Source organism: Lynx rufus, unplaced genomic scaffold (genome assembly GCF_022079265.1).
Source record: "Lynx rufus isolate CCGP_SWC_20201006 ecotype Redwood Valley unplaced genomic scaffold, mLynRuf1.p SCAF_15, whole genome shotgun sequence".
Lineage (NCBI taxonomy): Eukaryota > Metazoa > Chordata > Mammalia > Carnivora > Felidae > Lynx > Lynx rufus.
The window spans coordinates 39562915-39589508 of record NW_025814829.1 but is presented as its reverse complement, the minus strand read 5'-3'; the positions used below and the strand labels follow the sequence as shown (position 1 = coordinate 39589508).

Genomic DNA, 26594 nt, shown 5'->3' with positions numbered 1-26594 from the left:
TATGGCTAAATATATTTCTGACAAATACTTTTCTAAAGTTTACTATGCAATTCTATTGTACTAAATAAAAGTTTACCTGGTCTTGAAAGATCACGATCATTTTTGGTACTTACTACTGTAGATACCATGGTAGATGGTGTATCAAAGAACTCCCTAGAATTTCTTGAAAGTATCTGCTATTTGCTTGCTTTTTATTCATCAAAACATTCTAATTATTTTATCACTTGTCTCCACACCAGAACTTGGCCAACTATAGTCATCTGTTTCTTCATGGCCAATGAGCTAGGAATGACCTCTGTCTTTAAATGGTACATTTTAAATGGTCATTGGGGCGCCTGGGTGGCTCAGTCGGTTAAGCGTCCGACTTCAGCTCAGGTCACGATCTCGCGGTCCGTGAGTTCGAGCCCCGCGTCGGGCTCTGGGCTGATGGCTCAGAGCCTGGAGCCTGCTTCCGATTCTGTGTCTCCCTCTCTCTCTGACCCTCCCCCGTTCATGCTGTGTCTCTGTCTCAAAAATAAATAAACGTTAAAAAAAATTTTTTTTAAAAATAAATGGTCATATAAGTATCTACACAATAGCCACGATTTTGCTACTTTGTCCACAAAGCCTAAATATTTCCTACTTGGCCCTTTCAGAAAAGATTTGCTGACCCCTACTGTATATTATGAAAAAGGTTAAAAATACGAATTGTAAGAAATGACCATCAGGGCAGTGTACTTTTTTTCAAAACTATTTATTCAAAAGGAAGAGCAGAAGGAGGCTCTACTTCTAATTAGAATGTAGAAGACCTCAAAAAATGGCCATTCCTACCATAACAAAGAAAAAACACCTGAATTTTTTAAAAATATCACATTTTTCTTTAAAGGCATAAAAGAAATGTGAACACAGAGTTTAGAGGAAATACACTTTAATGAGAACTGAGTCCTTCTCAGGTAAGTAGAGAACATGAGATAAGCCACTTCCATCCCTGAGGGCAATTGCAAAGTGTGGGCACAGTGGCTAGATGAGGAAGCCAGTCACAGGCGAGCAACTTCACTTTGACAAGAGAAGCCATCAATACCTGTAAGAGCCACACATGACCTAGCATGGTGGACTGAAGTCTGTAGGGACACCAGTCCCTCCAATTCACCAACTCTCCTTTATAGGACTAATGCTGCATTTAGGGGACAGCATGAGAAGTTAGGGAAGGGACTGGAAAATAGCAAGCAAGCTCTAATCACAAAGGCCTCAGGAAGAGAGAGGTCTGATTCCATTCTCAAGACATCGGAAACTAGAAGAGAATGGAGATAACTAAAGTTGTAACTCAGCCATGACTAATCTTGACTTCCGACTACATTGACTAAATCAGGCCCTGACTCTACTTGCCAGATAGAGGAAAGGATGAGCTCCTTGGGGGCATGGAGTAGACAACATGGGTCTCTTATTTATACACAATGTCCAGACACAGTGAACAATTCTAAGCTATGTGAAGAAGCAAGAAAATGTATCTAATAGGGGTGCCTGGGTGGCTCAGTCAGTTAAGTGTCCGACTTCAGCACAGGCCATGATTTCATGATCTGTGAGTTTGAGCTCCACATCGGGCTCTGTGTTGACAGCTCAGAGCTTGGAGCCTGCTTCTGATTCTGTGTCCCTCTCTTTGCCCCTCCCATGCTTGCACTCTGTCTCTCTCTCTCTCTCTCTCCCCCAAAAATAAATAAACATTAAAAAATTTTTTTAATTAAAAAAAAACAATGTATCTAATAATCAAGCACAAAAAGTCAATATAAGAAGACCTTCAGAAAACTAAGGTTGTTGAAAAACTCAGATGTTGGTTGGAATGAATAGCTAAAGACTCTTAAAATAACCATTATAAAAATGTTACACTATTGAGGGAAAAACACCAACAAAATGGGTAAGATAAAAAAATTTAAGTAGAAAAATGAAAATTCTGAAGAAAATAGACATTCTAAAATTAAAATATATATGTTTTTTCAAAGTATCAACTAGGCTTAGTGGTAGACTACATACGGCTAACTAAAGGAGTTAGTAAAGCTGAAAACAGGTCACAAGAAACTGAATTAAAGTACAAAGAGAAATAAGAATTAAAAAAATACATGAGAGGACTTTGGTACAGTATCAGTCTAACATATGTGTAAATAGAATTACAGAAGGAAAGAGAATGGCATATGCCTTAATCTGTTCAAGCTGCTATAACAAAGTATCAACATTAGGTAGCTTATAAACAACAGAAATTTATTTCTCATAGTTGGAGGCTAGAAAGCCCAAGATCAAGGTACCAGCATGGTCTTGTCCTGGAACAAGGGGCAAAGGATCTTCACCAATTTTGGAAACGTTTCAGCTACTTCTTCTATACTGCTAGATTCTAAATGTGTCCCCCAAATTTCCTATGCTGAAATCCTAACCCCAATGATGATGATATTAGGAGGTGGGACCTTTGGGAGGCCAAGTCACGAGGGTAGAGCCCTCATAAAGGAATTAGTGCCTTGTAAAAGAGACCCCATGAAGATCCCTTGCCCCTCACCATGTGAGGACACAGTGAGAAGATGCTGGCTTTGAAACAGGAAGAGGACCTCCACCAGAACAAGACCATGCGGGTACCTTGAAACAACACAAGAAACAACAGGTATTGGCAAGGGTGTGGAGAAAAAAGAACACTCTTGCACTGTTGTTAGGAATGCTAACTGGCGCAGCCACTGAAGAATATAGTATGGAGGATCTTCAAAGAGTTAAAAATAGAACTATCTTATGAACCAGCAATCATACAACTGGGTGTTTACCCAAAGAATACAAAGACACTAACTTAAAAGGATACATGCACCACTATGTTTATCATAGCATTATTTATAATAGCCAAGATATGAAGCAGCTGACGTGTCCACTGACTGACGAATAGATGATTTGGTATATATATATATATATACAGTGAAATAATATTCAGACATAAAAAAGAATGAAATCTTGCCACTTGCAATACATGGATGGAGCTAGAGAGTATAATACTAAGCAAAATAAGTCAGAGAAAGCAAATACCATATGATACCACTCATTTGGGGAATTTAAGAAACAAAACAAACAAGCAAAGGAAAAAAAAAAAAGAGAGAGAGAGAAAAAAAAAACCAACCAAGAAACAGACTCTTAACTATAGAGAACAAACTGGTGGTTACAAGAGGGAAGGAGAGTAGGGGGATGGGTTAAATAGGTGGCGGGGAGTAAGGAGTGCACTTGTGATGAGCACTGGGAGATATATGGAAGTGTTAAATCACTATATTTATACCTGAAACTAATATATGTTAACTAACAGGAATTAAAATACAAACCAAAAAAATTAATTTTCTTTAAATATCCCTAATTGGCAGAGTATGACAAGGATGGGACACAGATGGAAGGGGGAAAAAAAACAACCTATTAAGGCAATTTTTACATAGTTTCCATTTCTTAAGATATGGTATCGTTTGAATCAGAAACATATACATGTGTGCATGTACATGTGCACGTGCATGTATGCGTGTGGCTTTTTCCTAAGGCAAACTGTTTGCGAATTCTAGCCCATATACTAAACTTTAGGATAGAAATTTCCATCTCATTCATATTTGTTTCCAGAGTTCTTTAATATAAACAGCAAAACATTTTCAAATTTACTCAAAACACCTATGTGGGAAACCTAACATGTGAAAATTAGCTCAGAGTTGTAAAAGGGGTTTTGTCTTCAGAGTTGAGGGAAATCACTGTCAAAAATGAAATGGAAGTTCCCATCTCAGAGCTCTGTTTATCCTACTTGTTTGTGTGTTGGGGGAAAACTACCAGTGAATTTTCTCAGTAGTAACAGAATAAAACTAAAAGCATTGAAGGGAAGTCTTACAAAGATTCTTGTTCAGGATCTCTTCTGGTCTGTTTTTAGCAAATGTTTAAAGCAACGCCATCAAAGCAACGCTATCATTTTTCCCTACTGGAGATCTTCATTGTTTGTCTCCTTTATGGGACCCTGATAAACTCCTAAAAATGTTACTTTGCCTTTAAGTCAACAGACTGCACTCTCTCAATCTAACAGCAACAATATAACAAAAGGTTCCAAAGTTCTACTTTAAAAATCACACACAGTTGTAAAGATGCTGAGAACAATGAAGCTGCACTAAAATACTATAATCTCACTTGACTTCTAACAAGTTTGCAGCCTGAAATCTTAACTCAGAAAGCTCAGAACAAAGTTTCCTATATGTGAAAATTTTTAAAGCTCAGTTCTTTGGAAATATATTGGGGAGATGTGTCATCACACAAATCTAAAATAATTCAGATAAGAAAATTATTTATAGTTCTTATTTCGTAGAAATCCACATATGAAAAACATAACCTATGCATTCATAATAAGAAGTTCCCGGTCTCAAGTTCACTGTATTTCAAAGGAAAAACCTAAAGAAAGAAATAAGTAATAATGACAGTTGTTGATCAGCAGTAACAGAAGCTGAGGTTTATGACAGGTTTTCCTTCTCATAACTTCAGAGAAGAGCTAAACATACTGGACACAGAGTAATTCTGCAGTTTCATAAGAGCTCACTTGAAAAAGTCTGAGGCAAACACATAGGTAACGTTATCTGGCTACTGCCCTTCCTCCAAGGTATGTAAATGCCTTCTGTAAATCTTAGCATTCATTTTTCTGTGACGATTCCTTAACAGAGACTGAGTGATCTCTGAAGATCTGTACGTAGGACAAACAAGTTGAAAACGTTTTTTTAGCTCAAATGTTGTAAAATAGAATGTATAACAGGTTAAAATTATTATTAATTTCAATCCACAGAAAGCAGTGTGTCCTGTCCTCTTCAAGGTGGCCAAACTGGTACATACTGTAACTGTATCAAGCCATACTCCTTGATCTGCCTCGTTACTGGAACAACACGTCATAATGCAACTCTGAAACACAATACAAAATTAAATTGGTGCCCAAGGGTACCAAAGAAGCCTTATTCATTCACAGGCTCGACCTTGATGAAAAGTTTCAAGGATAACAGACCACTTCCTTGGGAATGATGCCAATGTCTTCTTAGTTTAAAAAAAAAAAAAAAATCAAGGCAGCTTAAGTCCCAAGGTTGGATTATTGAATAATTAAGTTCCTGTGTGGCCATTCACCCCAGTGGGAAGCCATTCTGCTAAAATAAACTTCAAGCTCTTTTTTTTTTTTTTTTTTTTTTTTTGAGGCTAAGAGAAAAAATGCTGTGTCAGTTGAAAGACACTGCTGGAATTGGGGGTTTCCAGCAACAGATTTCCAGCAGAGGCAGTATGAGGACACACATTTTGATATGCAGGGAACCAAATGACAGAAATTGTTTTATCAGTTATTAGACTTCAGGCCTCAAATAAAATAATGGTCATTAAATGCATTTGTAATAAAGTATATACTTTTGGAGAGAAGAAATATTTTTTGATTACAGGGAAATAATGGAGTATCCTTCAGTGACATATGTAGCACTTTAGGATTAAATCTTATAACTAAGAACATCTTTTCAAACATCCTAAAAAAGGAACTCAATTATTTTTAGTAACCTTTTACTCCACCATTAATGTAAGTCCTTTCCTCAAGACACTAAGGAAAAAGAAGGGTTGAAAGGTGGTTGGTGCGCAATGAGGATATAAATGAAAAAGAATTTAACCAAGAAGTAAGGAAGCTATTCATAGCACTGGCTGAGTGCCTCTTCAGACCTGTGAGTGTTCTCTATTTGCAGATGCATATTATAGTTACAGTATAAAGTGTGGGAAACAGTAATAAACCTTGCAAATGGATGGATTTTTCAGACATTCTAATTTTCTTTGGAAACTCTTGGAAGGTTGCTTGTAGCGTATCTTTATGTTCTTTATAATGTTACTTAGCAAGTCTCTGCTGCAGGAACTGAGTAGTCTGAGAGTTCATTCATTCATTCATTCATTCACGCATTCAACAAATACTTAATTAAGACCAAGTACTACCTAGACACTGGGGCAATAGCAACAAAAAGAGCAAAGTTCCTGCTTTCATGGATGTTATTTTCTAGTGGAGGAAGGAAGATAGGAAACAATCAAAGACTACCAAATATATAATATATTGAGTAGCAATAAATGTGGTAAGTGTTCTAAAGGAGGACTACTTTATCGGCTGCAATTGTAGAGCGGGTGATAGATTACACCAGAGTAAGGACAGTGTAGCACAAGTGGGGAGAAATGACAGATTTGGAATATACTTTTAAGACAGAACTGCCAGAATTTGTTGATGTATTAATTTGGGGTATGAGAATTAGGTGGACTAAAACTAGTAAGAGATTATAGCAAGGTTACAGGATACAAAGTTAATATAGAAAAGTCAAGTAAGTGCTTTCTTATATACCAGCAATGAACAACTATAATCTGAAATAAAAAAGACAACATCATTTATACTTGCATAAAATAGGCATAAACCTAACAAAAATATGTACAGGATCTATATAAGGAAAACTATAAAACTCTGATGAAAGAAATCAAAGGAAATCTAAATAAATAGACAGTCTATGTTCCTGGATAGGAAGGCTCAATATTGTTAACATGCCAATTCTTCCCAAAGAGAGCTACAGATCTCAAGCCCAAACAAAGCTTTAACAAATTATTTTGTGGATATGGACAAACTGTTTCTAAAGTTTATATGGAAAGGCAAAAGACCCAGAATAACATAAGACTGAAGAAGATCAAAGTGAGAGGACTGACTTACCCAACTTCAAGAGTTATAAAGTTATAGTAAATTAAGTAAATTAAGACCATGTGGTATAGGTGAAGGAATAGACAAATAGGTTAATGGACTAGAATAAAGAGCCCAGAACTGACCCACAAAAATCCAGTCAACTGATCTTTGACAAAGGAGCAAAAAGCAAGTCAATAGAGAAAGAACGGTCTTTTCAACAAATGGTGCTGGAACAATTGACTATCAACATAGAAAGAAAATGAATCTAGATACGCTCCTTACACTTTTCACCAAAATTAACTCAAAGATGATCATAGATCTAAATGTAGAACACTAAATCATAAAACTTGTAGAAGACAATATAAGAGGGAATCTAAGTGACCTTGGAATTTGCAATGAGTTTTTTAAAATTTTATTTTAAATTTTATTTTTATTTATTTTGAGAGAGAGATAGAGAACAAGAAGGGGAGGGGCAGAGAGAGAGGGAAACAGAATCCCAAGCAGGCTCTGCACTATTAGCGGGGCTTGAACTCACGAACCATGAGATCATGACCTGAACCAAAATTAAGAGTTGGACACTCAACCAACTGAACCACCCATACCAACTGAGCCCCTGGTGATGAGTTTTTAGATACAACACCAAAAGTGTGACCCACAAAAGAAAAAATTACTTAGTTGGGCTCTGTTAAAATTTAAAACTTCTGTTATGCAAAAGACACTATTAAAAAAATGAAAAAACAAGCCACACGGTGGGAGAAAATATTTGCAAAACACGTGTTTGACAAAAGGACTCGTATCCAACATACATAAACCCTTAAAACTCAACAAAAAGAAAAACAACCAGACCAAATAAAAAAAAAAAAAGTGGGCAAAAGATCTAAACAGGCATTTCACCAAAAAAGATACACAGGTGGCACATAAACATATGAAAGATGCTCAACATCATATGTCATTGGGAAACTGCAAATTTAAAAACACAAGATACTACTTATGCACCTATGAGCATAGCTAAAACTCAAAACACAAAAAATGCCATGGTGGCAAGGATGCATATTGCTAAGTGAAAGAAGCCAATAGGAAAAGGCTACATACTGTGTAATTTCACCTATACAGCATTCTGGGAAAGGCAAAACCATTGAGAAATTAAAAGTTCAGGGGCTGCCAGGGGTTCAGGGTAGGGTCCAAGGGATGAATACATGGAACATAGGGGATTTTTAGGGTGGTGAAACTACTCTGTATGTAATGGTGGACACATGGCATTATGAATGTGTCAAAATCAATAGAAGTGTTCAATAAAGAGTAAACCCTAATGTAAACCATGGGATTTAGTTAAAATAATGTATCAATATGGGTTCATTAACTATAACAAATGCACCACACTAATGCAAGATGTTAAAAATAACACTAATAAACACTGCATTGGGCTGGGGCTTATATGGGAAACCTCTGCACTATCTGTTCAATTGTTCTGTAAATCTAAAATTATTCTCAAAACTAAAGTCTATCTATACAGAGAACAGCTCCAAGGGTTTTGGCCTGAGCTTCAGAATGAATAGAGTTGCCATTGACAGACTTGGGGAAAACTGCAGAAGGACCAGTCTAGGTGACAAACTGAGTTCTTTCTGGACATGTTATTTGAGGTACCTTTTAGATCTCAGTGGTGATATCAAAAAGGCAGTCAAACATGGAGAGTTTGAATTGGAGACATAAATTTGGGGGTCCTCAGTATATCAATGATATTTAAAACTGGAACCAGATGAGGTTTTCTAGGGAGTGAGTATGAGGAAGAGAAAAGCTCAGAGATCTAAGCCTTAGAGCATTTTAACATGTAGAGGCTAGAAACCTGAAAAAGTTCAGCACAGGAGGCAAAGAAATGGCAAGTGATAGAGAGTTATTAACCTCCTCAAATCCCCAAGTTATATTCTGCACTAATAGCCTATCATTTCCTATCTCTTCAGATGTGTGTATTTTAATTGGAGTCTTTAGAGAGAATGGAAACAAACATTACAATTCCTAATATTCTCATTCAAATAATTTCCCACCTTTGTGTCAGGATATACCTGTGTCTCTCAAAGGCCTCAAAGAGGCAAAACCCCTGCTCTAACTTTCTCTTGTCTTTGGATTCCATTCTGCCTCCCTTGATCTACTACTGCTTACCTGGAGGGTGGTTACTTTTCTCATATTCTGTCTGTCTCTCCTTCCCCCCCACTTCTTCCTCATTCTTCCAACCCTCATCTCTCTCACATCACACACATACACAAATACACACGCACGCACACCCTTGTTCTAGGGCTTTCTCACCAGTTGCAGACAGGTACTCCTTCTGCCGTTACTAATACTCTGTCATAATAAACCATTTGCAATTTTCAGGCTCTCGGTCTTCAATACCTGGCTCATGATGTTACTTCTGCCAGGAACTTGCATTCCTATCCCCATTCCATATGACACGCCTACACATATTTCAAACAACTGGTCTTGCAAGAACGTTCTCAGACTCCCCCACCTCCCACACCACCAGCTGAGGCTGGATCTTCTCCCTCTGCAGTCTTCCTCAGTGCCATGTACACATCTCTCATTACATCTCTCACACTGGATATAAACGCCTGTCCATCTCAGCTCTAGACTGTGAGCATTATGAGGGCAAGGTCTGTGATATTTTGTACCCCTTACGTCCAATACATAACAGGCACCTGGTAAATGAATAGAAAACCTAGAAAATACTGCCTTTTTAAGTACCTCTAAAGGCAAAACCTGCTTCTACTTTGCTCTAGTCTACAATTACATTTATGTTCATTATACTTAATGTTAAATAAAACTATAATTATATACATTTTTAACATTTTTACTAAAAGGTACATTATTTTGGTATAAGAACAATAAATAAAATATTAATTTTTCCCTACACATCTCAGTGTTTTAAAATATGGGTTCTTTTTCTTCTCCCAAAAAAAAACACTGACATAACATATTTAAATATAAATGTTTGGTCCATTTTTATTATCTGGGTTACTGCTGTGAAAACACATAAACAGCTAATATTTCTAAAGTAATCATGTTCTTTAAAAAGAGAAAATTACTATCAATAGTTTTTAAACAGAATTATTTAAAAGCTGTATTAATTCTAACAGAGAAAAAAGAACTGCAGCTTTTTTGATTCAATGTTGGAAGAAAGGTGAGTGCATTCTTTTGAAAACAATGTAGGGGCCCCCCCGGGTGGCTCAGCCGGTTGAGGGTCCGACTTTGGCTCAGGTCATGATCTCATGGCTCGTGAGTTCGAGCCCCGCATTGGGCTCTGTGCTCACAGCTCAAGCCTGGCGCCTGCTTCAGATTCTGTGTCTCCCTCTCTCTCTCTGCCCTCTCCCTCTCACAATCTCTCTCTCTCTCTCTTTCTCTCTCTCTCAAAAATAAAGATTTTTTTAAAAATATTTTTAAAAAGAAAATAATGTTGTACTAAACAGGTTGATAGGGCTTAATAAGCTGAGCATCAAATTTAAAAAAATCACAGACTACAAATCCTAATTTTGGCTCTGACACTCATTTCTATGTGTAATGAATTGTTTTCACCTCTCTTACCACATAAATTCCCTTAAGTGTACCAGGATCAAGGATCTTGACGGAAGAGTGTTGATGAAACCAAATGACTACAGTTCTTAGACTGTTAGCCTTACAGCTGCTGAACTAGCAGATGCCCAATTTGGTATATGGAATGTTGAACCTTCTTCTAAGTTTCTAGAGTAATATTCAGATTGGAAGGTACTAAGAAAGAGAACATTCAGAAACATTTTCTCTCAGATAAAATGGCTGACGGTACCCATTTTAGAGAGGTTATCAATCACCATAAATCAAAATAAATGCCACTAATTTGTGGGAGTGGAGGGATGAAATGGCCGCTGGAAAATCTATCCTCACACGAGCTATCCACTATCCCCTGGACCAAGAGGAGAGGACCGTTTATAATTTAGTCAGGTTTCAAAGGATGAATGATTAATTCATATTACTAAGCAAGGAATTACAATTCTTTGTAATATAAGAAATCTACAGATCGTTTCAAAAAACAGTATCTTAACTATCCTTGGTTTTCATAATTGCACAAAATACTTCACTCAGCTTTTTTTTAAACTTATAATATCCATAAACACAGATAAGCATAAAATATGGCAACTGTGGTTTCAGTTTTCAGCACATCTCTCATATTTTACTGAAGAAACTAAATTGACATTGAAATTGGGAGATGACACAGGCTCTCTCAGAAAAGAAAACTCATAGTTCAAAAACAAAAAAACAGGCACCTGGCTGGCTCAGTCAGTAGAGCATGTGGGGTTGTGAGTTCAAGCCCCACACTGGATATAGAGCTTACTTTAAAAAAAAAAAAAAAAAAAACTTGAAAAAAAATTTTTCCTCATAATTTGCTATGTGTCCTGGTGTAAATTAATCAAGATACTTTCACACTGGGGCACCTGGGTGGTTTAGTCGGTTAAGTGTCTGACTTTGGGTCAGGTCATGATCCCAGAGTTCACGGGTTTGAGCCCTGCGCCGGGCTCTGTGCTGACAGCTCAGAGCCTGGAGCCAGTTTTGGATTCTGTGTCTCCCTCTCTCTCTGCCCCTCCTCTGCTCGTGCTCTGTCTCTCTTGCTCAAAAATAAATAAACATTTAAAAAAGAAAAGCTAGTTTCACATTTACAGCTACCTATAATACTACTACAGAAACCTGTCATACCATTGTCCTAACTTTGTTATAATATACTTCTCCCATTTAGGAACATTCAACAAATATCAGTGGCCAAAGAGAAGCTAATCAAACTATTCGACTTCATTTGCTACCGTAGCACTGAAAAAGGTCTCTGGCTTTCATTAGGATTCCTCTGGTTACCTCATCTTTAAATTCATCAGATCTCTTTGACCTCAGTGAATTCATTAATATGATTTTATACCATTGCTGAGTCTGTGGAAACTCTACTCAGAACATTTGCTGTCATTTACCAATCTTGCTACATGGATTCCTAGCTTCACTTTAGTAAGAAATAACATGGAGTACTTCCCATTTGCATATACCATCCAAATATATAACTTAATATAGTATTTTAAAATGTAAGCTAAAAATCATTCTACAGTAGCTTTAAGAGGTATTTTTAGATGAGAGAAAAAGGAGATGTGTCCTTTCCTGAAAGAGACACAAACAACCTCCTACTCCATCAGCATAATTTTCCCACTACATAGTCGGATGCGGGCACTTTACCAATTCTACTTCCCCACTGGAGATCAGCAATTAGTATTGAATCAATATTTTCACAAGGGACTATTATACACAAGACCTTCTGAGACTTGAAATATACATCAAAGTGTTTTAACTATAGACATATATCATATATAACTGCTTTACAGAAATTACAGGTCGCAAAGTGTACTTTTGCTCAAAGTAATGCATTTACCCACTTCTACTCAAATACACATTCACTCTTGCAAGAAACTGTGTAAATTAAATCATGTCCAAAGCCTGGGAAAACAATTAGGAAATGGATAAAAAAACTGTTCAGGCATTCTTATAAATTCACACAGATAAAACATTAGATATTGACTAGAACTGTTAACTTTTAAGGTGTCAGTAAATATATATATACACCAAAAATAAATAATGGAAAGAATAAGCTATGCAAATACCCATGCTACTCTGCACTCAGTGGTTAGGGAGCAAAGTACCTACTGAAGTGATTTTAAGAGATACAGTGAGATTGTTCATTATCATCACTGGGGAAATGCTTTATAACTAAGTTGTCGTTACCTATGTAAATGATAGACTTTGGGCCAGTTTTACAAACAACAGACTCCAAAATTTAGGATGTAAATAAAGGAGACAGCTTATCATGCCTTCTATGCTATATGTCATTTGTAGACAGCATGGGCTTACACCTCCAGCAAATTACTAACTCCTCTGGCTCTCATGCTTTGTATACTACCCAGATTCCCTAGTAATAAAAATGTGATTTAATGTTTTTGAGGGATACAGAGCATACACACATACACACACACGCATACATGCATGCATGCATACCATCAATCAAGCAGCTAAGCAGCATAGTTTAGGATAGTGATTTACAATTGGGTGTGCTCAGGTTGATTGTGCAATGTGTGACAAGTAATTTGTTTCTAACAATAAAGTACCAAAGTTGGCAGGTTATGATTCAATATAAAATTAAATAATCATCATTCTCATCCATTTACATTCCACCATGCTTTCCTAAGTGAGAGTGAAAGAGAGAAGTCAGCATCAAGAAGTCCTGGGAACAATACAGGACCAAAGCCTATAATACTAATACTATGTGTCTATGCAGCAATCCAACAAAAGTGAACTGGAATAGTGAGTCAAAACAACTATAATAACAAAGGTTAAAACCACCAGCAAAAGCTAAGCACTAAGTATCGATAGTTACTAAGATCACACAGAGACATAACCAGACATTATATGCCTACCAATGAAAGAACAGACCACCAGCTATAGTCTTACTAATGTGATCAAATTAAATCTATAAACCCTCTGGTTGCAGCTGCCACTTTGCAGCAAACACAGAGGACAGGGAAACATGTTGCAATGCACCATGAGTGAGCAATTAGCAAACCCAGACTATGGGAAAGTACACAGGTCCAACTGCCCAGATTCTTTTAACAGGAAAATTGCTAAGAAAGGGATAGAGGCAGAACCAATACATCAGGGCTAGTAAGCTACTGGTCTGTGAGCCAAATCTGAACTTCTGTTTTTGTAAATAAAGTTATATAAGAACACGGCCACACCCACTTGTTTATGTATTGTCCATGGCTGCTTTCACACTAACATGGCAGAGCTGATGAGTTGTGACAGAGACAAAAGAGCCTGTGAAACAAACAGCCTTTGCTATCCAGAGCTTTATGGAAAAAGTGTGCCAATCTCTACTGCAGATTAATGGAGATTTATAAGATACGACAAAAAAATTTAATGGGCAAAATTCACAAAGAACTCTACAAATTTATTTGCAGAGATAAAGTTGATTTTAAATTTTATATGGAAAATAAAAGGACTAGTATAGCAAAAAAAAAAAACAACTTTGAAAAAGAACAAAGTTGAAAGACTTACACTACCTGATTTCAAGTCTTCCTATAAAGCTACAGTAATCAAGACAGTGTGACACTGACATAAGGACAGACACACAGAGCATAGCACAGACTAGAGAGTCCAGAAAGAGAAGCACACACACGGTCAACTGAGTTTCAACACAGGTGTCACAGTAATTAAATCACACTGAACAACGGGACATGCATTTGCAAAAACAAAAAAAGAAAAAAAGAATCTTGACTCTTAGCTCACACCACATATAAAATTCAACTCAAAATTAACCACGGACCTAAAAGTAAAAACTAAAACTGTAAAATTTCAAAAGAAAACATAATTGAAAATTTTATGACTGTGGGTTAATAAGCACACACTTCTTACACAGAACCCAAAAATGACAAACTGTAAAAGAAAATAAAAAGATTAAATTGAACATCAATCAAAATTAAAACCTCTGTTCCTCTAAAGAAATTAGTAAAAGTCATAGACTAAAAGAAAATATTTTCAAAAAAATATTTGATAAAAGAATTGCATCTAGAACACATAAAGAACTCTTACAATTTATGAAGAACACAATACAACCTTTAAAATTTAAGCAATAGATTTGAGCTGATACTTGACAAAGAAGAGGTATGGGTGGCAAATATGTACATGAAAAGATGCTCAGCATCGTTAGTCATTAGGGAAATACAAATTTAAAGCCACAATGAGATATCACTACTTAACTGAATGGCTAAAGTTAAATAAACTGATCATCCAAATGGTTAAAACTAAATAAACTGATCATCCAAAATGATCACCCAACTGGAACTTTTATACTTTGCTGGTGAGTATAGAAAGTAACACAGTCACTTTGGAAAATAGTTTGGCAGTTTCTCATAAAATTAAAAATATATTTACCATATGAACTAGTTAGTAATTCAATGCCTAAATGTTTACTCCAGAAAACTGAAAGCATATGTCTACACAAAGACCTATATGAGAATATGTACAGTGTTTTCATCCATAAAAGCCCCAAACTAGAAACAATCCAAATGCCCAACAACTGGCACCTGGATAAACAAATGGTGGTGCATCCACATAATGGAACACTACTCAGCAATAAAAAGGGGCACACTACTTTAGGCAACAGCATGGAAGAATCTCCAAAGCATTATGCTAAGGGACTGACGCATGACACAAAGGTTATGATTCCATTGATATGACATTCTGGAAAAGACAAAACCGTAGGGATTGATGACAGAGGAACATGAGGGAAGTTTGGGGAGAATTGTGTATTGGTTACATGACTATACATTCATTAAAAACTCACAGGTCTATTTCCATAAAATGAGTGATTTTTACAATATATAAATTTTACCTCAGTAAGATTGACTTAAAAAAAGGCACAACTATACTACAGGGAAACACAAAGAAATTATTACTATAAAACTATGAATAACAGCTACTTTTGTGGGAAGGAGAGGGTTATGCTTGGAACAAAGCACATGGAAGGGGTTTGGGGATAGCTGAAAAGAGTTCTATTTCTTTGCTTGATGGTAGTTACAAGGATTCAAGATGTTTGCTATATAACTCAATCTATACATTTTTATTGTGCAGTTTTCTGTATCTGGTTTTATTTTACAACAAAGATTTAAGACAAGAAACAATGTGTTGGCAGGGATATGGAGGAAAGGGAACACTTGTGCACTGTTGGTGGGAATGTAAACTGGTGCAAACAGTATGGAAGACAGTATGGAGGTTCCTCAAAAAATTAAAAATAAATACCATATGACCCAGTAATTCCACTACTGGGTATTTACCCAAAGAAAATGAAAATACTAATTCAAAAAGATATATGCACCCCTAGGTTTACTGCAGCATTATTTACAATAGCCAAGATATGGGGTAACCCAAGTGTCCATCAATAGCTGAATGGGTAAAGATGTGTGTGTGTGTGTGTGTGTGTATACATACATCATATATATGTAATATAAATGATGGAACATTACTCAGCCATAAAAAAAAGAATGAAATATTGGCATTCACAACAACATGGATGAACCCAGAAGATATTATGCTAAATGAAGCAAGTCAGAAAAAGATAAAAACCACATGAATTCACTTAAATGTAGAATCTAAAAAACAAAACAACAAACAGACATAAACCCAGAAATAGACTCATAAGTAGAGAACAAACTGGTGGTTGCCAGAGAGAAATGGGTGGAGGGTAGGCAAAATAGGTGAAAGGGATTACAAACTTCCAGTAATAAAATAAATAAGCCATGAGGATGAAAAGTGTAACATCAAGAATACAGTCAATAATTATATAACTTTGTATGGTGACACATGGTAACTACACTTATCGTGGTGAACATCTTATAATGTATATAACTGTCAAATCACTACGTTATACTAACATAATACTATATGTACTATACTTCAATAAAAAAAAAAACACCAATAAAATAGAAAGAACTCTAATAGCTATGAGACTTCGCTGCCTACTATGAAACCTTGGTTCAACTCACTTAATCCTTCATTATCTTTTGGAAACAGCAGAGTATAAATAAAGATACTTTTTTTTTTTTCCAACGTTTATTTATTTTTGGGACAGAGAGAGACAGAGCATGAACGGGGGAGGGGCAGAGAGAGAGGGAGACACAGAATCGGAAACAGGCTCCAGGCTCTGAGCCATCAGCCAGCCCAGAGCCTGACGCGGGGCTCGAACTCCCGGACCGCGAGATCGTGACCTGGCTGAAGTCGGACGCTTAACCGACTGCGCCACCCAGGCGCCCCTAAAGATACATTTTTAACCTCAGCTTTTTATATGTGAAATTGGGATAAAATACGTTCTCTATATACTATTTAGAATTTTAATACTGATGAAATGAGAGTATACTTAGGAATATACTTTGAAATATTGTAATGTCTACAATGCAAAATACTCTTACAACCACAAGTTATAATCTACAGTATCACTCCCCCTGCTTAAAGCCCTTCAGTGACACCATCCATCTGGCAGCAAGTTTTACAGTGTTCTTTGTGGAACCTAGGACTCAACAGACATGCTTCAGGGTCAGGGACTCATGTACATTGCACAGATTGTGCCTTGCACAAGAATGCCTGATGCAAGCAGGTCTGAAATCCGGCTTATGCTGCTTGCCAAGCCTTAAGTCCTGGTGAAGAGACTTTTGTCAGTCCAGGAGGAGTATCTCTAATTCAAAGGCACTCTCTGAGCTAGGTGTAGCCCTATTCAAAGACTCCCCCATAAGTTAATACCTTCTTTTTTGTCAAACAGTAACAATGTGCACTGTCTGAAAAGCTTCTGCATAGTTAAGACAAACCTCCAATGAGCACATTTTAGGTTTCTCTTTCCCTGGCTACAAATGGAGTTGAGCCATTTGAATTCCTTTTCTGTGACTTGTCTGTTTCTGTCCATGTTTTTTGTTGGGTTGTTTTCCCTGGAGTCACATAAGTTATTCATATACTATGAATTTGTCAGTTATGTGTCAGTAAATGTCTTCTCCTACTCATGAAAACTTACATATTATGAGACTATAAACCAATAGCCTTTTTTTTGTAGTTTTGAACTTTATTTTTTTTAAATATTATTTATTGTCACGTTGGCTAACATACAGCGTATGCAGGAGCAATTTACTAACAACCAGTAAAAGGGAAGGTGTAAATGCTAGAAGTCCCAGCCATTCTACCTCTAGACTTTCACCAGAGAAACTCTCATACATGACAACAAAGATATACTTATGAGGCTCTTCATTACAGTACAACCTTTGATAGCAAAAAATTGAAATCAGTGATGGCTTTCATAATCTAGGTAACCTTTTCCACCTCATTTCCCATACTTCCCTATTTTCTCATGAGTTCTATTTACTCATTTGTTCATCAGCTACCTTATCCAACATTATTAAGCATCTACTCTGAACCAGACACCATGCATACAGCCAGGCAATCATGCTTAATTACTTGTAGCTGTCCTGCTAAAACATGGCCTCTTACCACCTTCAGGAGGTTTTTCCTGTCCTTCCTCTGGATCCTGCTACAACCTTCTATAAAGTACTTTTCCGTACTCGTACTCCATTATCCTTGTTATTCAATTACCTAACAATAAAATAAGTTGAGACAGTCCCAAATTACACATTTAATGAAATCTCAGAACAAAGGAGAATTGTTTTTATTAGATTCCATCCAACAATTACCAAAAAGTGAAATAAAATTTATTTTCCACGCCAACATTTAGCGCTAGAACACTATTTTTAAGGAGATGTCTTAAGTACCATCTGATCTCATTTACATGTGGAATCTTAAAAAAAAAAAAAAAAAGTCCCTAGATACAGAGAACAGATTGGTGGTTGTCAGAGGCAGGGGGTAGGCAGTAGACAAAATGGGTTGAGGGAGTCAAAAGGTACAGGGTTCTGATAAAATAAATAAATTATGGGGATATAATGTATAGCACAGCAACCACAGTTTATAATACTATATTGCATATTTGAAAATGGCTAAGAGAGTAGATCACGAAAGTTCTCATTACAAGAAAACAAATTCTGTAAACTACATAAGGTGACAGATCTTGACTAGGCTTATTGTGATCATTTCACAATATATACAAATACCAAATCATTATATTGTACTTCTGAAAGCTAATATGATGTTGTATGTCACTTATACCAAAAAAGGGAGTTGTCTTGATTAACATGGTATCCCCAGTACTTAGATCACTGCCTGACACATAACACTTAATAAATATTTGGTAAGTAAAGACTAAAAAGCCTCAGCAATATTATATGACAAATAATGATGTTTAAAAATAAACACAGTGATTTATTATTGAGAAAAGTAAGAGCTGTTAGCTCTCTTATATATATTTTTATGGTGAGCTACCCTCACAAGGCCCTACCCAAATACTTTTTGGACATATCTCAATGAATTTCTTACCTATGCGAGGCTGCCAAAGATTTAAAGCCAACAATTTTCTCCTCTATGTTACTAATGAAGGAAAATTCCTACATTAACCACAAATGTCGGAAATTACAGCATTACTGTTAGATACATAACATTTTATATATAAAGCATTCATGGAAGTAAAAACAGATAAAAGTATGCCTACTACCTAAAATATCATTCCTGCTAAAGACCGAGGAACCATACCAAACACACATTCTCTCATTCACACACACAAATCTTTATTTGTTAAAAAGTTATTTGCATACTTTGAGTTGAGAAAATTTTATGCCATAAAAGGCATAATAAATCTAATAGGTGCTGAGCCTCATTTATGCTATTTTCTATATTATTATTCTACTGCATAATATAACTGAATATTTATATAAAAACTAATACACAAAGACTTAAGCCCTCTGAGTTATTAAATGCAAGAGTGTAAAAATGGCTTACTAAGTTATCCTTTCAACTAATTCTATTTAAGAAGAAAACAAGCTTTATGCAATAAAGCTGGAAAATCAATAATCATCAGTTGGCAAGAACTAGAAATTAATAGGACTCAAATTTGTACCTCTAGACTTATGAAATCATTTTGATTCAAAGAGACTACTGATTTTATTTTTTAGGATTAAGTTCAGGTTAATTAAAAATGGTAGTTCCTTGTCCAAACAAATAATATAACAATAATACTAGATAATATAGTATTTGTTGCAATAACTAAAAGACACAGGGGGGAGTTTTAAGGAATGAATTATTAAGTCCTTTAGATATAGAAAGGCTTGGAAATCATGCTAGTGAAAAATACAAAGTATCAGTGATCAAATTTGATGTCAACTCTATCAACTATTTGTGATCCAAACACACACAAAAATCTCACAATAAAGGGCCTCTAAGAGAAGGGTGTGAATAGCCTGATATATCAAAACACTATTCTCATAACGAATTATACAAAGCCATACAAAAATACTAATAGAAATCTAAAAATTAGTGTAGTACAGTTTCATGGAATATAACAATAAAAATAACCAATTATAATAGCTTTGATTTGGAAGGGATCTTACATATTATCTATGGATAATCTAGACCCCTCAATAAAGGACAAAGAAACTGAAACCCAGAGAAATTAGGTATGTCACCAACCATCACACAAAATATTAAGTGTCAGTGCCAAGACCAGAACCCAGGTCTTAAGGTTTTAGTCCAGTGCTCTTTTTACCTCGATCGTAGTGAAATAGAAAAAACAGGTATTTATCAAAGTCCTTCATGTTGGAATTTAAGGTGCTATGCCGTCTTCCATGCTTAATACACCTACCCAAATATAGCTATGTTTTTATTTGTCCTTTCTTCCTGACTCACAAGCTCAGAAGCTAGGATCCTCCTCCTTTAGCTCAATATTGATCTCAACTATTTCCTTGAATCCATCCCTTCCCATCTCTCAAGAATCTTGCTCCATGATGGGTGCCTGGGTGGCTCAGTCGGTTAAGTGTCCGACTTAAGGTCATGATCTCACAGTTCATGGATTCCATCCCCGTGATGGGCTCTATGCTAACAGCTCAGAGGCTGAAGTCTGTTTTGAATTTGTGTCTCCCACTCTCGGCCCCTCCCCATTGCACACTCTGTCTCTCTCTCTCAAAAATAAACATTAAAAAAAAATTTTTTTTAAGAATTTTACTCTATCAATAATTTTTTTACTCTTCTATTTTCAGCCTTTCTGAATGACAGTTCACAGGACAGCTGGCTTCCCTCAGAACAAGAAAGAGAGACAGAGTGCCCAAGATAGAAGCCATGGTCATTTGTAATGTCATCTTAGAAGTAACATCCCGTTGTTTCTGTCTCATTTTATTTGTTACAAGCCAGTCAATAAGCACAGACCACACTAAAGGACAGGGAATTACACAAGGGTGTGACTACCGGAGTACAGGAAGCCAGGTTAGAAGGTGCCTGCTACAGCTTCTAAAGGAAAAAAAGCAGGAAGGGGAAACTTGATAACCAGATACCAGGACTTCTCAAGCAGAAATTGCGAAAATGTGGCACTGGCACAAGCATAGGTATATTGACAAATGGAATATAAAGAGAGCCCAGAAACAAGTCAATGCACAGATGGAGCTTTGGAAAATGACAGAGGTGATATGTCAGATAATGAGGAAAGAAGGGACTATTCAGCAAATGCAAGTAGAAAAAAATGATTATCCACATGAAAATAAAGTTCCTCCAGTAACCCTCTGTTTGTTCTCCATATTTAAGAGTCTCTTATGTTTTGTCCCCCTCCCTGTTTTTATATTATTTTTGTTTCCCTTCCCTTATGTTCATCTGTTTTGTCTCTTAAAGTCCTCATATGAGTGAAGTCATATGATATTTGTCTAGAAAGGAAATATTTCTTAACCCAGACACAAAGACATTGATTATTAAAAATATGTAATATGATTATATTCAAATTAAGAACTGTTATTCATCAAAAAAATACCTGAAAACAGATTTAAAAACCGGGAAACAACCAAAATGATTATTATCAAGAATATATAAAGAACTCCTACAAGTCAATGAGAAAACTACAAATAATCCAATAGGCAAAGGATATGAACAGGAATTTCTCAAGAAAAGAAAAAATAAATATATAAATAAATGTTCATTATCAGAGATCAGAAAAATGCAAATGAACACTACCAAGAGATAACTCATTCAACTGGCAAAAATCTCAAAATCTGACAATACTAAATGTCAGAGACAATACTACTCCAAAATATCTTGTTTACATTGCAGGTAGAAAGTGAAGTGAGGCAACCACTTTGGAAAACAGTTTGAAATTATCCCCTAAAGTTGAACATTACAACACTCCATCATCAGGAGGGTGGATGTGAAAACTATGGTACCATCACACGATGGAATATAATACACATACAGAACAATAGGTGAATTTCAGCAGTATAATATAGAGTGCATAAAGTCAACCTCAAAAGATTACATGCCCTTTATATAAGGCATATATACATATGCCTTTTTCTGGGAAACAGAGAAGGAGGAGACCCACAAAGTTAGCTCTAAGTTACTGCCAAGAATCTAGTTTTGTTTTGGGAGGTTGATTTGGAGAATGTGTCATGAAATAAAGATATGTTTTCCAACTATGTGTAAGTAAGATTTTTAAAAAAGGTTTAGAAATGCATGACACTTTCTTTGATTTCAACTTGCAGGTTAATCACACTCTTCCCCAACATCTAAAGCAAATATTACCCGTACCAATTATTATGGTATATCTTAAAATATCTGTGTTTCAACTGTAAGGTCTTGCCTCCTTATAAGAATGAAGACATTTTCGGGGCGCCTGGGTGGCTCAGTCGGTTGAGCGTCCGACTTCGGCTCAGGTCACGATCTCGCGGTCCGCGAGTTCGAGCCCCGCGTCAGGCTCTGGGCTGATAGCTCGGAGCCTGGAGCTTGCTTCCGATTCTGTGTCTCCCTCTCTCTCTGCCCCTCCCCCGTTCATGCTGTGTCTCTCTCTGTCTCAAAAATAAATAAACGTTAAAAAAAATTAAAAAAAAAAAAAAAGAATGAAGACATTTTCTGTTTCCTTAAGGACAGTATTTCTAACATATATATTCCTTCTCTGAAAAAGTACTGACCATACAATAAGTGCTAAATACTTGTTAAATGTTTATATTTAACTCAGTCCTCAAATAGCCCAGAGTAAAGCTATGATCTCTGTACCCTATATTCCTTTAAAAATATTTACTACTGTGAATTTAATGATTCCTGGTGGAAAGGAAACAACCTGATAAAGACCAAAATCACCCGCCTACCTGTTATGGCTGAGGGAAGCACTGATGGGTGTAGGCACCACAGTCTGTAATCCTTCTCCTTCTATCTCAGTACCGACAAGGCAGATGAGCTGTAGATCTGGTAAGCCCACACAATTTACTTCATGCCAACTTTTACCTGAAAGTACATCATTGAATGGACAATAATGTTAATCAAAAATAAAAGATAAAATTCTAAACTTCCACCTAATACTCTGCTGAGCAAACATCACCCATAATATTATCTTCTCTTCACTTTCTAGTATTTTCTGTTACCCAGTAATTCCCAAAGTATATGAATGAAGAAATGCCATAGCCCAACCCAACCCTCCAGCCCCCCCACCACAGGCCCAACAACAAAACAATAAAACAAATAACTTACTCTCCATGAGGTCCAGGTAAACCAAGAATGCTATGTAAACTTGGCTGGCATCTCCTATATCTAATTCCATCATTTCTAAATACTGGAAATGAAAATGCAATTGTCAGAGAGGCAAGAATGTCTTAATATTTTCTTTCACTTGATCAATTACTCATTACACATATACAAAAAAGTAGAAGACTTTCTTCTAGGTATAGTGCAAGTTAGAAGGCAATTAATACCTGATCCCCATCTCTAAAAAAAAAAAAACAAAAAACCCTGAAATTGTTAAGGCAAACACATGCACACTTGCAACTGTTAGGCAAATAAGAACTCATGACAGTAAGTGATGAAAAACCAGTGTGTAGAATAAAAAAGAAACCATGACACAAGTCAGAGCTCTACTCAGGTGCATCAGTTCATGAATGTTTCATGGCAGAGATGGATACAAGTTGGGCCCTGAAAGGCAGATATGATTTGAGGAAATAGAGAAGTCAGGGTAACAGTATGAATAATCACACACAGGTGGGAATAAGCCACACATACTCAAGGGCCTCTAAAGAAACCTATCTGCCAAGAATAGAGACTTTAAAAAAAAAATCATTAAATGTTTATTTTGAGAAAAAGAGAGAGAGAGAGGCAGAGTGAGTGTGAGTGAAGGAGGGGCAGAGAGAGAGGGAGACAGAATCCCAAGCAGGGTCCACTCTGTTAGAGCAGAGCCTGATGTGGAGCTTGAACTCATGAACCATGGGAGTCAAAATCAAGAGTCAGACACTGAACCGACTGAGCCACGCAGGCGCCCCAAAATATTTTTTAAATAGGATTTCTGTTGCAGCATGTTTGTGGAAGCCACTATTTCCATGGTCTCTGTTTGCCTGTGAAGAAAGTCTGCTAAAATACCACTCCCGCTTCATTCAGACTTGCTGGTCAGCGCTCGGGGAGCATTCTTCAGTGGGCTATGCCTGCAAGGGAAGCCTGAGGTTTTCCAACTATCCCAGTGACTCAGTGGGTGAGCAGGCCTAAAGTAGAGGTGAGGCATCGGCAGACCCACATGGGTATAAACTTTCAGTCCTTTCTCCGACTAGCTTTGTCCTAAGTGTGTACAGGTCCGGGAGAACAGGGGTTTTATTAGTTGTCCCCCTCATACCTCAGATGTGTTTGAAAATGACAATGAAAAGGTGACTGGAGACCAGGTTGCAAGGGTCTTGAGAGTCAAACCAAAAGTTTGAATTTTACCCATAAAGAAACACTGAGGATTTCTAAGCATGAGACCAATATAATGAAATTGATGTTGCATACTATATATATTTTATATATACTATATAGTACTTACTAAATGTTCAGTGCTTTACATTAACTGATTTAATCCGGTAATGACCCTCTAAAGTAAGTACTATTACTATCCCCATTTTACAGATGAGGAAACTGAGGAACAATGAAATTTGAAAACTTCCCCCTGGCCCCCCTCAAAAAATCACAAAGCTGGTGACATAACAGGTTTTCAGAGTCCGGCAGTTACTCAAAGTCTCAGGCAGAGAACTATTGGGTTCATGCTTCTTAAGGGTGTTATGATTATTCCTTTTTTTTTTAAATATAATTTATTGTCAAAATGGCTAACATACAAGGTATACAGTGTGCTCTTGGTTTTGGGGGTAGATTCCCGTGATTCATCACTTACATACAACACCCGGTGCTTAGTCCAACAAGTGCCCTCTCAATGCCCATCACCCATTTTCCCCTATCGTCCACCTTTCCAACCCTCGGTTTGTTCTCTGTATTTAAGAGTTTCTTATGGTTTGCCTCCCTCCCTCTCTGTATATATTTCTTCTCCTTCCCTTCCCCCACAGTCTTCTGTTCTCAAGATCCACTCAAGTTTCTCAAGATCCACATATGAGTGAAAACATATGATATCTGTCTCTTTTTAGGGCACTGAGTAACATCTCCATGTTTGTTTTTCTCACCTTGACCAGGAATAAGGGGACAGAGGAGGAGGATAAAATCAAGAAAGAGAACATGAAAAGGGGTGAACTCTTTTCAGACTTCTATCTTCAAAAATGTTTCTTCCCTTGACTGTTTTTAGATAATTATCTATGACATACTGCTCCCCAGCAGAAGACTGCAATGGTACTAAAGTTACTAGACCCCTCTCTGAGATTCCTACAAAACCCCCATCTCCATTCACTGTCCGTTCATTGTTTGGGACATTACTGGTCCAAGGCAGCAATTTGCCAAACAGAAGCAAGCAAAGTGCTCTATCTTCTTTGCTGCTTTACCAAAAAATACACCCTTATTGTTAAGCAGTTTTGCTTTGGGGAAGTATTCAAATTTTAAAAGATATCAGAAAACTTAGGAATTCGCACTTCAGCAAAATCAACAAGGGCACACTCTCGGCTCAATGCTAAGTGCAAACGTAGCTGTGCCTAAACTTTTATCTTCTTATGCATCCAAGGCTCGCAGACTGTTTTTGCTGTGGTTGTTGGGTTACTGCAAGGATTAAATGAGACCCGTTCTCAGGAGGAGCCCTACGTTATTACTGGGCTCTGCCTTGAGAGGCGCTGGATTTAATGTCTTGCCCTGGAATGGCTGGGGTGTGTGTGTGTGTCGGGGGTGGGGTGTCCGAGCAATAGTTCAACTCTGGCTGGGTGTGTGTGTGTGTGTGTCGGAGTGGGGTGTCAGAGCAATAGTTCAACTCACTGAAACCAACAAAAACAACAAAAGGCTGCAACAGGCAGTGTGCACACGGGTCCCCCTCCGCGAGGTTCGCGCGCAAACTCGGCGCCAGGGCCCCCAAGGCAGTCGAGGGCCGAAGGGGCGGCGCGGCCTTCCACCTGGGGTAGGGGCCCGGACCGGCGCCCTGCTCCTCTCGCGCCTTCTGACCTTAGGGTGGGTGCCCATCCAGGCGTCCTCCGGGGCCCATGAGTGGGCGCCGCCGCCGCGAACGCCGCCTGGGCCCAGGCCGCTGCAGCCCGGCGTGGGCTCGGCACCGCCGCGCTCCTCCATGCCGGGCTGGGCGGCGAGCCGGTGGTGCACCGCGCCCCGCGCCCGGCCGGAAGCAGTGGCGCGCGCGGCTGGGTTCCGCTTCCCCGGCGTGCGCTGCCTCCTGTCGGAGGGGCGCAGATCCTCAGAGGAGGAAAGTTCCATCAGCCCCTCCCTCCGGCCAACGGAGCTAGCGCCTGATCAAATGCGCTCTATAGTTTCCCTCTGCGCTCACTCAAATCTGGGCAGATGATTGGGGGAAGAAAGTTCAAGAATACCCTTAGCCCAGAAGCTCTTAATTCTCCTTACAGCAGAGCTATTTGCAGCCCCGTTGAGAAAGTGGGGAATACTTCAGGCCTCTTTGCCTTCAGCATTGGCTCCAGGGCTCCTTCTCCTGAGAAAAGGAGAAGCCTCATTCATTGCCCTGTCATGTAAGTTTAAAGTGTGAAAGTCGATGAGATCTCTGTAGAAGAAAGTGGAAAGAAGAAAGACCAGACTGCCAAGGGCCATGTTTTTAGGCTGGATCCACCTTTCAGGTTTAGAGGAGCAGAGCCTGAAGCATAGATTTGTTGAATGAGCCGTCAGAAAAGTAAGATGCAAAGCGCAGTGAGTATGTGACGTGGAAGCCAAGGATGAGGAGTTTCAGATAGGCAGAGTAGGACATTTTAAGCATTTATGGCTTTACTGTGAGTGAAATGGGGAGACACTGGAAGTTCCTGTTACGTTTGAACAGGATCCCTGTGACTGGGGTGTTGAGAATAGATCTTAGGGCGCA

At 37.7% G+C, this 26594-nt stretch overlaps 1 protein-coding gene across 1 annotated transcript in view; it reads right to left on the bottom strand.

The window, feature by feature from the left end:
• Positions 1-25843, bottom strand: part of TSEN15 (tRNA splicing endonuclease subunit 15) — a 29689-nt gene extending 3846 nt beyond the window's left edge. The window contains exons 1-3 of the mRNA XM_047076894.1: positions 25721-25843; positions 22865-22946; positions 22486-22621 (exon numbers count right to left, since the gene is read on the bottom strand). Of these exons, the coding sequence (XP_046932850.1) occupies positions 22486-22621; positions 22865-22946; positions 25721-25843 (341 nt within the window). The remainder of the gene's footprint in view (positions 1-22485; positions 22622-22864; positions 22947-25720) is intronic.
• Positions 25844-26594: the final 751 nt, after the last annotated feature.